General features: G+C 40.6%; 1 protein-coding gene across 1 annotated transcript; it reads left to right on the top strand.

Annotated features, from left to right (window-relative positions):
• Window positions 1–558: 558 nt before the first annotated feature.
• Window positions 559–12,471, top strand: LOC105457568. Its single transcript, XM_011702308.1, has 4 exons — window positions 559–851; window positions 10,510–10,589; window positions 10,675–10,819; window positions 11,366–12,471. The coding sequence occupies exons 1-4, from the start codon at window positions 843–845 to the stop codon at window positions 11,468–11,470; spliced, it is 339 nt and encodes a 112-aa protein (XP_011700610.1). The 5' UTR covers window positions 559–842; the 3' UTR covers window positions 11,471–12,471.
• The last annotated feature ends 3 nt before the right edge of the window (window positions 12,472–12,474 follow it).

Genomic DNA, 12,474 nt, shown 5'->3' with positions numbered 1-12,474 from the left:
GGTCACCCTTCACGCTACGATAATGAAAATCCCCCTTATACTCTTGCGAGGATATTATTTACGAGCCGTTTGTACCCGAAGCATGTACGTCCGCCCTCGTAGCTCCAACAATCACGTCTCTATCTCTCAGTCGCGACTTTTCATTTCAGTTTTGCACGAACGAAATTCAACCCCTCTTTCTCTCCATCAATCCCTCTACCCCCCTTTCTCTCTCTCTCTCTCTCTCTCTCTATGCTCTCATACCTTTTGGGTGGAGACCGCGGTGGTGACGATGACGTAAAAGGATACGGTGCCAGGATACGCACCCTCGGACGAGCAGGAGGACGAACAGAGGAGGAATGCGTACGTCCATCGGCGACGGTGGTGGTGGATACGTGGCGCCCACCAGAGAGAGCCGATCCGCTCTTGCTCTCTCGCGAGCTCCACGAAGAACGGGGGGATAGGAGAGAGTAGGGGGTGGGAAAGAGTAGCGAGGGGGATGGGAAAGAGAGAGAGAGAGAGAGAGAGAGAGAGAGCGAGCCCGCGGTATAAATGTAGCCCGCGCGAGTACCACCAATCATTCGCCCTCTGACCTCGAAACTCTCTCAGAGCTCTCTTTCTGGTCTTCTCCAGCTGTTTCGCGGTACCAAAACGTACCCCCCTGCTACCAGCTTACCACGCCGCGAGGATCATCCCCGTTCCACCGATTGCCCGGCAATAGCCGTCACTTGTGACGAGATCCGCGACTTGTGAAGAAGAGGAAGAGAAGAGATTTAAGGCGGGCCCCTGAAGACAGACGGGACCAGTGTTACCGTGGTTATACAGCGAGAGACAACAGAGCGGAAGGTTTTTTCAACAGCAAGATGACGATCGTGAGTATCACGTTTACGAATAATATAATTTAAAAAAGTCGCGGACCAATATTTAGAGCACGATTTCTTTTCCTCCGTCTTCCCTTTTTTTTTAATCGTGTTTCTTGTCTCCGATTTGCGTCCCGCTTTTCTTCCCCCCCCCTCCCGTGAACGAGGATGATAGTTTGTAGAGGCACAAAGACCGTCTCGACGAAGTGGTTAATCGTAAACGATATCGATTTCTTTTTTCCTTCTTTTATATTGAAGCAACGTAACGAGGCGAGGAAAAATTTGTTTTTGCGATGATGACATTGAAAATTTCTGCGGAACAGAGAATGTCTCGTAGATGAAGGAGGAAAAAATTTTCGATGACGCAAGACGATGCGACGCCTCTTGTGCACCATTTTTTTTTCGCTTCGGGAATTCGGAGACGACCGTCTGTTTTAAATTTAATAAACGAGAATACGAGGCAATTTACTTACACTCGCGGATTTGTTACTTCAGTAACGTCAGATCGTAAAGGTATCGGTTGCCGAAAGCCATAAAAATCTCGCGGTGGAGAGAAAGTTGGGGAAGCGGCTCGTTTATGGAAGATTAGTCGTCGTCGATCGCAATGCGGGCCGGACGCGAGATATACGGGATGCGGCGTTCTCGAGTTTTAGTTTTGCAATTGAAACGGAAATTGAGAGCGGAAAAGTGCATCTCGTTTCGCTGATGCACGGAATGCACCACTACTCGTAACGTATGTATGTCCGCACGTGGAGATATATTTCTGAATTAGTGTCCTCCGCATGTCGCGCTGCCGCCCCGATGGTAGGTAGATCGATGGTTCCGAATTATTTTCGTGGTAAGAGCGAGAGAGAAGGAAGGTATTTCCTATAAGTAAAAGTGTACCTACATACGCGGGGTTTTAAAGGTAAATTTCCCGCGATGACGCGGAAGTTTTGTGATCCATTTATCTGTACCTGCATCTATTCACATTCGCATCCGCGAGGGGGTACGTTGAAATTTCTCTACCGTGCTCTTTCGACACTTGATAAACTGATACAAATATATTTCAAGGATGACAGAAATTCTGCGTTCTCAGATTGCAGTAAATCCGTTCTTTATACTCGCTCGGATATTTCTTTGTGTTGCGCCTGCGATCGAAAGAGTCACATTAAAACGGTTCTGTCATGGGGTTCGCGAATTGAGTCACGTCAAAGGGAAAAATCTGACGTAGAACGGATGTTGATTGAGCGAGACTTCTGACAATATGTGTCATCGCGTTCGCAGCAACAGTTTGTCGAATAGGCTACGAGCTCGACATATCATCGTCGCTGTAGCAATGTGTACTATATACGATACGCGAAATGTCATATTTTTCACGGGTGAAAATACTGTCGCGAACATGTTAAACCGAATTAAAAATGACGAATCATCGCCCAATCAAATGTACGGAAAATTTTAGAAAAAAGTAATTGAATATACGATATAAAATAATATCACAAATGTGTTATTTATAATTAAAAATTCTGAGAAATATTTAAAAATTTGCATTACGTATTAACTATTAAATTGACAAGATATATCAATTTATTCGTAAAAACAAAATTTTTACGGAATTATGAATAATTTATTTCATAATTACATATTTATAATACTTATGTCGAGAGATTATTCACGCTTTCTGAACATTTTGCAAGTGGACATCTACTTTTATCATTAAAAATCTCAGAGTTTTGTCATTCGCGTTTCTTAGTCACGTATCAGAGCTGCGAGTTAGTTTTGCTAGTTAGATATACCGTGTGTATTGTCGACCGGAACTAACGAACCGCGTATCAAAGGGCAAAAGTAACCGTTGCGGATGCTGGAGACATTACGTCTGGTCCGAGTAGTCGCCAGAGAATGCATAAAGTTTCTTTATTCGCTGCCAGTTAGACGCATATGTATATGATGACCGTGAACGGAACGGCGCGATTTCGTGACTTTACGACGAGTGTTTTCGTTCAACGTTAAATTCTCGATGATACCCCTCTCGTCAGCTGTTGTGTTTTTTCTAGGCTAATAATTCCTTAAGTCTCTCCGCGTTAATCTGTTAATTATATAGAGTATCTTCACCGCGTGCGTTATTATCGGTAGAAGTTAAACACCAAGCTAAATTAAAACGATAAAACGTATAACGATGTAGACGTAATAAACGAAAATGGATAAAGAATTTTTATGATTTCGCGTCAAGTAATAATACTTGACGTTCCATTCCGCGGTCGAGACAGAGAAACAAAGGACTCGAAAGATTGTTTAGAAAAATATTATCGACGCACGCGATTCGGCTGACCGAGTTTTAAAAGAAAAACAATTCCGAATCGAAGCGAGTGGATGTTCCGGCAAAAATCGTTCCTTCTCGCGATAATCCCGTCACGTCGCCTGTATAAGACTCGGACAATAATCTACGTATCTATACGGGAATCGTCGAAGGATGATGGACCCACGGGCGAACCCTTTATCGCGACGGGGTCGAGGGATAGAAAATGGGAGATATATATCGCGCGGTAATTAATGAATGAAAGACCGCGGAAAGAAGGATCCGCGCGGAAACCGCCACACCACGCGACTTCGATCGTGTCGCGATGATAAGACGGGGAAAAAACGAATCGAAACGGATGGCGCGGTGACGATTATAGAGATTAGAGCGAGAGGAAAAAGTGTAGGAGAGACATCCACGGCGCTTTTTGCGTGCCACCAGACGAAGAGACGCCACGACGTCCCACATCCGAGACGTTACTATATACGAGCGATCCGCCGGTTCCCTCTCGTCCCCTTCCCCCTCCCCCCGCGTGGGGTGTCTCGCACCCCGTTGCTCTCCGTCCTGTCCCGCTTCCAATTCCAGCTCAGTTCTCTCTCCTCGATCTCTTGCCTTCTTCTCCACACCTATATCTCGTTATCCGTCGTCTCATACCCCTGCTTTCTCTCTCTCGCCTCGTTTCTCTCCCCTCCGATAACGCCTACGCAAATGCGTGTCGTTAACTCGCCAATAAAACCGCGATCGAACGAACGAGCGAATCTGCCGTACGATTACTCGGCTGAATCGAGAATCAGGGGATCGTTTGTCAGCATCAAGTCGTCGGAAAGAAACCACCGAGCTGATATCCCGCTTCTTCCGGAGGGGGAAAACTTTGAACCGCCGAGTAATCGTAATTTATGAGTCATGGTCGCTAGTAGCGTGCAGTACCCTGGTACTGTTTCATTGTCCCTTTACCTGCCTCCCCCCTATCTACCCCTTTTTGTGCACGTCAGGTGACGTAAGACACCAAATGAAAGCGCGTACTTGATCTATGCAAGAACTGAGAATTCGAAACGGAATTTCTTTCTTCTTTTTCTACTTGCGCAAATGTAGCAAACACGAAGCTGGATTCAAAATAGAACTGATTGAGTTTTCGATATTTTATAGTGAGTATGTAGGATGTATCCGAATTGTATCTTAAAAGTCGATTCTTCTTCGATCAAATTTAAATGAAATGGAGGTCATCGTTTGTGGCGAAGCTTTTCAATGTTTTGCATTAAAGTTCTTAGAAAGAGATTGCTAACCGCAATCTCTGCCCCTTTTATCTCTCGCATTCTTTTATCTTCAGCATAAAATTGTCTCTAAATTTCAAAGGTTTTCTAAAATCTCCTTCGTCGGAGGCGAGTCTGTATTGCGCGATAAGTTTCGACCGCGCGGCTTCTCTTTTCGACGGAAAAACGATAATCCTTCGTAAAATAATTCACGTTACATCGCGCAAGTAAAGGTTACGTTGTTAGCGCAATTGCTGCAAGTCACCGGTCGTGCCAAGAGTAAAAAAAAAAATTCCAATTCGTTACTGCTTACGAACGCAAACGTCTGAGAAACGATTAAATTCACTTAAGGGAGGAAATGTTGTTTTCGAAAACGGAATGCGGGAGAAAAATTTATTTCTCTAGCGCTGCGAGAAACAAACCACCGCGACGACGGAAGACGAGCATAATGGCCTCGTAAATTACGCTGCAAAGCGAAACAATATCGGCTGAGATCGCATGGCGGGGAGAAAAATGTAATTGAACTTATGCGGCGCGGAGAAACCACCTTGGTTGTAACCCCCTCCCTCCTCCTGCCCCCTCCGCGTTGAAACGTCGGCGTAAAAGGTCGGCATTTAATACCGCGGGTAAGTCTGAAAGCCATATGAAATTTGTATCAATTTTCACATACGCGACACTTCGCTTCATAAATCCACTTTTGCGGAACGCGCGCGGTCCCACTACCATTAGCATGCACAAACAGTGGATAAGGTTCCCTCGAAAATAACGAGCGTTCGTACGCGCACCGATCTACCGACCTTGGTAATTGATATTGCCACAATAATGCAATAAGAGGGCGAATAAAAAAGGAGCACGTAAAAAAAAATGAACCCCCTGTATACACACCTGTTCGGTATTGAAGACTTCGGAGAAAGACGCTCCGATTAAAACAATACAGCCGTCGGTGAAAAATTCATTTTTCACCGATGACTGTATTTTTTAGTTTTCACTCGCGGATGAAAAATCGCAAATTGATTATCAGCATTTATTATTCTGGTATGCCATTAAAGGAAGGAAAACAGGTTCGGGTTTTTTTTAATTATATAATAATAAATTGTGTGTGTGTGTGTGTGTGTAAATAAACTCTGGATATTCTGCAGGCTAAGACTTAAAGCGGAATTTTTGCCATTCTGTTGAATGCAAATGCAAAATTTAAATGTGTAACTATATATAAATTCTTTAAAATTTTTTCAATATGACATCAATATTTCACATTTGATCTGTCTTAATGTCACATTTGATTATTCGCCGTTATTTATTGGGATGCTTATCATTGCCAAATATATGCATTATTGTTTATCTATTTACAATTCATTCGAGTCCTGCGTGCAAATTGTTCTATATGTATATTACTGTTTACAGTGCATCTAATCAGACTGACTTTCAACGGTACTTAATTAAATGACGGCTTAATGAACTTGCGTAGGACCGAATTCGTATCAAGGCTTTTTCAAATGCTGCTCATTTCGAAATTACCGTGCTACATTATTAATGCGATGCGGTGAGATGGAAAACATGATAATGTTAATTATTAGTATGTTCTATATTTAGAACACTTCTTTCTGTCATTCTACATGTTTGATTTTGTAACGATTTATTACTTGATAAAATAACTGGACAAATATTCAAGAAAAAAGGTAAATTGATAATAAGAAGGAGTAGGTTGCGATTGTTAGTAGAATGTGCGCGTTATTATATCGGTATCGTATACTTTTTACGAATTGATAATGGTATCGCGTTGAAGCTCAAACGTGAACACCTGCTTTTGTACGATAATTATACCGCTGAAATCATTACTAGTTTACGATCGTATTTCGCCCATATACGATAACTGTAATTGTCGTTTCGACGAATAACGAACATTAAATTATTCGCCGGTGTGATTGAAAGATATATTCGTGTACCGCGTGTCCATTGTGACCTTTTGACAAAGAACAAATATCGTCCCAAATCTGGGCGGGATCGTCCCACGTGATATTGGCGTGGCAGCAAAATGTTTCGCATACGAGGAAACATAAACAGGAACGCGCGAGAGAATTAAGGTTGCGCTGTTTTCAAAAATGAGATTACACGTCCTGTGCAAGCGGATTTAACGAGAATGAGTGGTCGACACTCGGTATCGTGCCATCTGTAAACGAAGACGGATGCGAATTAAGGTCCACGCACGACATGTTTAATAATTAATATCATCCTCAAGGTCGAAGTATCGCGAATATCGTGATCATGTCGCGTCAGTTCATATTTGTCTTCGTTTACGCGGCTCTACTCGGAGGACCTAATAACGGGGCGTTCTTTAACAGTCGTGTTGTCCCTTGACAAACGTCGTTTTCTAATTGAGTTAACGATGCATCCGTGATACTTGTTTTTTAGCATGACCCGATTCGCATTCCGTTTTTGTATTTTACTTTGAATATATTTAGGAGAACTTCATCTAAATTAATTAACTATGATCTTCTATGCTTTCTCTAAATTTATTTTGTGATCTCAACATTCGCGTCCTTTTTTATTATGATATAGCAAGGAAGTAATGTATTTAATTTCTTTATTATAATTTTGTTATAGAGATAGCGATTTTCTTAGGTGAAAAGATGATTTCTTGTGCTCGAGATATCATGTGTAATCGGATCGATTTTTGAGTTACGGGACCTTATTAAACGCGTAGCAATTAATTTACATAATTTCCGCAATTACGATGGCCGCCAATTAACTAAAATCGGCTGTGTGCGACATTATTATCGTGTCTACCCCTATTGTTGATGCTCTCACCGAGTGAGCTCTTTGATAAATTTTGTGTTAATACACCAGAATATCAAGTTATATTTCCACATTCATACGTAGGTCAAATCGCAAAACATGAATGAGCGGGGCATCGTTTTTAGTCACAATTTTCTCCAATTACTTAACAATAACGGGATACGGAGTACAAGTAGATTACTGCAAAATTTTTATAATTTATCAGGCGTACGTCAGCAGAACATTGCTTATAGAAATACTTCAATTAGTCAATGAACGAGGAATCGAAAAAATAAATTCTCGGCGAAAAAGAAATGGAGCCTTTTGTATCAACTATTCTATCGCTCTCTTCATTTATCAAGGATCTTTTTGCGAAGATTTAATATTTTAATCTCGAAGACATTCTTCTGTCGCGTGGCATTTTCTCTATTGTGCCGAGAGGGGAGGGCAACCGAGGGAACATACCCGGAAGCGATGTTAAGAATTATCTCGCTTATCAGTAAATTGTTTGCGTTAAACTGTTATTATACACTGAAACTTCTCGTGCGATAATAATCAAGCGGGGACTTTCAAATGCTTTCATATCACCCCTCTGTATGAAGCCTACGTGGAGACAATACTATATTCATCGATTACAATCAGCTCGAATGGCGAGCGATCAGAATTAGCCGTAACTCGCGTTTAATCAAAGTTACTTTAATTGGGTAATTGTAGTTTTAGTAGGGGAAAAGAAAGTTCGGCTGCGTTTACCGAATGCGGTAAGAAAAATTCCTTATACTTTCTCCAACTCTAAAGCTCGACATTTTCTGCAATCGCGTTTTTTACAATTTCATAGCTAATTCATGTTTTGTGCAATTGCTAGATTCTCTTTTACGTTACTCAGATAAGTTTTTCCCTTAAAAGAAGTACTATTTGTATGAAGAGAGTTGCTAATAGAGCAGTCGATCTGAAAGTACATACAAATGAAGGAAAAGGAATGAATATATCAATGGATAATGAAATTAAAATATTTAATAACAGCAAACTAAGTGAAGAGAAGGTAGCATGAAATTTCTAATGACGCACGTAATTGGAAATGAGTTAATTGCTGTTTGTCACGGTACATATATAATTGTATATTCGCGTACGGTTTCGAATGCGTTTATATAAACGAGTTTTATCGGCGAGGAAACATTCTGCTGGAGACGTGTGCGTGTTTACTTTTACTCCTTTTTATATTTACATTTGTCCAGCATTTATTTATTAAATGTGCAGAGTTATGGAACATTTCTTTGTCTTTATTAGTAATTAAATAAGTTAAAAAATTAAATCAAAGTGTTATTTATCAAATCTTTTTATTGCACGTCGAAAAATTATTCTTCCAAATTAACGACGAAAACAGACTAGGAAATATCATCGCGTGCTACATAAATGTACGTCGATTTGTAGCGAGAGAAAAAAAACGTTTGCGCTCGAAATGTTCCATTGTAAGATTCGGAGAAGTTCACGAGAGAAAGGGAGAAAGAAAGATGGAGAGAGCGAAATTAATACGCGTTGCTCGGAAGATGCAACCTATTTATTCATTGATCGATAATAAACGAGTCTCGGAAAATAATCTCGACCCGGCGATATTTACGCCGGGGTTTTAAGCGGGTACGAGAACGAGAGAAATTCATTTTCGTATTCTAAAAACGCTCTTACGAGACGGCTTTTTACGACGTGTGTGCTACGTGATCGGTACGTTCAATCACGTCGAAGACCGACATTAACGAATCGACCGACGATGGAGAAGAAAGTATATTAAGATAAATAAGTGGAATTTTCGTGAAAAAACACACTTTTTGTTCTGTTCACATTTTCTTAGATAATCCACTTGTAAAGTTTTCCCAATATCATTAGCCGAAGAAGTTCTCGAAAAAATCTGAAATATATACAATTGAAAGTAAATTAAAATAACTCATGTCTTTTCTTAGAAATCGTACTCCCGATATTTTGCAAATAAAAGGACTTTGTTCCGTTTTTTAAGGAGAAATTTTGAAAGCTGGTCCTCTCCATTCCGAACAGGTTTGAATTTTCAAACTGTTTCAACGTTGTTTCAATGAATATTTACAATTACGCTGGATTTTCCTAATGCGTTTAGTTTAGATATTGTTTGAAGACTGTTTGATATCTATATGTAAATGCGCGCTTGTTTTCGTGATAAGGATTCTTTTGCAAGAGAGACCCGGGAGGGTTATAAAAGAGGGCCGAAGTCACAGTCGTATATAAATAATAGATTACATAGTCGCCTAGAACTAGAAGTTGGAATCAAATAATTTTCCGACCTGATGGCAAACTTTACGCAACGATCAAGGTCCATCGGTCACTTTATTACGTAACCCGGGCAAAACGCTCACGTTCGCCGTGTCGTCGTCGCCGTTTAGCAGCCGTCGTGCAGCCGTTTAGCGCTGAACGCGCGACCGAACGCGATATCGTTGAATATACGATATCGCGCAAATGTTGGACCGATTTACGGCATTGGATAAATGAAATTCAAAATTAGACCTGGGCTTTGAGCGACGGGACGTGGAGCACGGGGCGCCTTCAAAATTCATTCGACTGGAAACTTCGTTTCCCGACCTTTCCCCTTTGCCGGCGCGGCCGCGAGCGGAAAATCGAGTAGAGTCCGGGAAGAGCGTGGGCTAAACCTTTGGCCGGCTCTCGCACCGAGAGATGTCTCCGGGTGAAATAATAACACGACGCTGCAAATTGGCCGACGCGAATGGCGGTTGTTTCTCGCGTCGTTTTCGCCACATCGGCGAATAAATAAGCCGTGCGAATATCGATTTCGCACCAGATCGTCTCGTCGCGGAGGGCCTGTCAGGCCACTTATGGTCGTGCTACCAAACGAACGTGACCTTTCTATCACTCGTTAGGACGAGTCCTATTTCTTGCTCCCTCGTATAAGGGTAACTTTTTCGCGCCCCGTGTCGCGTAAAAATCGGCTGTATCTCATCGACGATCCGCCGCTTCCGGAAAGAACGCTTCGACAATGTCAAATTTGGCCGCGCTCGATCCAGTTAAAATCGGCTTAGCGTTGATTGCCGTACTTTGCGCTGCAAACTCGTTACAGGTTCATTAAAATTTTGTCGATAACTTATCGCACAAATCATTTTTGCTCCCCCCTCCCCCCTCCCGGTGCTCTTGATCATCCTTACATAAGTACACCCAGGCGCAAATGCCCTGACCTTTCAAGCAAATAATTAATAACTTGGGAATTATTAATAAAGCGGGGAAGGGAGCTGATTCGGAGCAAAGTGGAATTGCTAGTGTTTTCCTTTCTTTTCCCCGATAAGTTCATAATTCTTGAGCGTAATCACGCAAGAGATATGGTGTAATCTTAATTCTTTTCCAGACGTTTGTGCAGCGATCTTTAATTCTCTTCGCCGTACTTTTATGCTACTATCAGTCCTGGGTCTGCGCGGTAAACTGCGAGTAAGTGTCGCTTTTATAGATTTCTTTTCTTTTTCCTGGTATTGCTGGGAAAATCGGAATTGCGTAAGGGATTGCTGTGTTGTAGACTAGAACCCTATAACCCGGCGTGCCGAGGTTCACAGGCGAAGAGGCGACAGCTGATGCCCTTGCCTGTCATGCGCGCTCTTAACTGCGAGGAAGGAGACTGCAGGATCCCCAGGATGAAGTTTTTGATCGCGATTCTCGACGACGTAAGTAAAAGCTTTCGTTATTCGATCTGGCAAAGTTAGAACATTTGTAAATGAGAGAGAAAGAGAGAGCAGAGAGGAAAAATTTAATTTAACTACTTCTAAATTGACTGCTACTCCGATTTGATCAATCTGTTTCTTCTAATTTTTACATTAATATACAATATTTTAAAATAAAAATATAACTAGTCCGGTATTTTAAAGTTAGCTTTTTATAAAAATTTAATAAGGAAATTAAATTTGTTGGATATTAAAAAAAGTCTCGATCTCATTAATAATTCATTAGACAATTAAAATTAAATCCGAAAAATCCGATAAGTTAAAATTTTTAATTATAAATTCTCTCTTTCTCACCTTTGTTTCTCGATTGAAGATTATTTAGGATATGAATTTTCCATTTATACTCGATAAATTTTAATAAGAATGATGCCTACAGATAATGACAATTAAATGAATTAAATTTTAGTTAAGGCAGAAACGAATTAAAAATTTTGACCGATACGCATTATGTTAAATAAAATTAATGGGCTTTTCTCGTTTATTTTATAGACTCCCTACAGGGACAATGAGATTCATTCCAACTCCGAATCCAACCATCCACGCAAGAGCAGGCTGCGGGAGGAGACGAAGGATATGTACATGGATGACTATTGATTCGGCGATCACTAAATTATGTCGACGCGATACGCAGAGATGACTGACCGATCGACAACTTTTCAGACATATTACTCGTCCGTTCGATTACCTTTTATTATATTATATTATATTACATCCGGCTTGATTCCACCCGTGTTTTCCCTGATATTATCATCTCTTTCTCTTTTTTCTCGTTTTCCCGCAATTCTGACAGCGAAGTACGTGCGTGTACGCATATATTGTTAGCACTCTGACTTTTCGATAATAAACATTTGAATCGCACAACAGATCGAAGAGGCCAATTTTACCGTCTCGAAGAATCTTGTAGAAAAGTAATTATAACATCCGCACGTGAAATAATTACGATTTTCTTCGCGTTAACTTCTTTCAAGCACCTCGTTGTATTCTTAAATGTGAAATGTAGAAGAAAGCTTTAAAGTAGTATCGGACGTTTTAATTTGATTTCACGGAAACTAATTAAGCGGGGAGTTCATATCAGTTGCTACTTAATTCTTGCTGTTTTACACGCGGTGTATTAATATTTAAATTTAAATTTAGCTCGTTCCCAGTGTACATCTATCAAAATAATTTGGAGACTGAACGAGATTAAATTACGAGCGTTAATAAATTAAACTATCCTTTCCCGATTGTTATTCTGCGAACATTTAATTCTCACGCTGGAAGGATCGAAGTCTGTAGTTAATTGTCCCTATAAACTTGTGCGCGAGGTGTGCATATAATGAAGATATTATAATTCGTGATCGGCCACAATCGAGTTTTATTGTATATAAAGAGATGTAAAACGATAATTATATATGTTGTTCCAAATTGTGTTTCAATTAACATTTCAAAATAAAGTATATGTACATACTTGATAAAAAAAGAAAAGAAGAAGGCTTGTTACGTATCATGCGTATATATATATTTTCAGTGCGGCAGCTAAACGTGTATTAATAATTGCATCGCACAACAACTAATAAACTTCGATCACGTCATCGATATATTTATTGCTGTGCAAATTG

This window comes from Wasmannia auropunctata, unplaced genomic scaffold (assembly GCF_000956235.1).
Source record: "Wasmannia auropunctata unplaced genomic scaffold, wasmannia.A_1.0 LD335207.1, whole genome shotgun sequence".
NCBI classification, from domain to species: domain Eukaryota; kingdom Metazoa; phylum Arthropoda; class Insecta; order Hymenoptera; family Formicidae; genus Wasmannia; species Wasmannia auropunctata.
The sequence above is the reverse complement of the archived record's forward strand: the minus strand, read 5'-3'. Positions and strand labels throughout refer to the sequence as shown.

Bases quoted from the DNA above. Each gene is read 5' to 3' on its own strand.
- LOC105457568 (XM_011702308.1), top strand. The intron at 10,590-10,674 runs GTAAGTGTCGCT...GCTGTGTTGTAG, and splicing joins GTCTGCGCGGTAAACTGCGA to ACTAGAACCCTATAACCCGG. The intron at 10,820-11,365 runs GTAAGTAAAAGC...TTTATTTTATAG, and splicing joins TGATCGCGATTCTCGACGAC to ACTCCCTACAGGGACAATGA.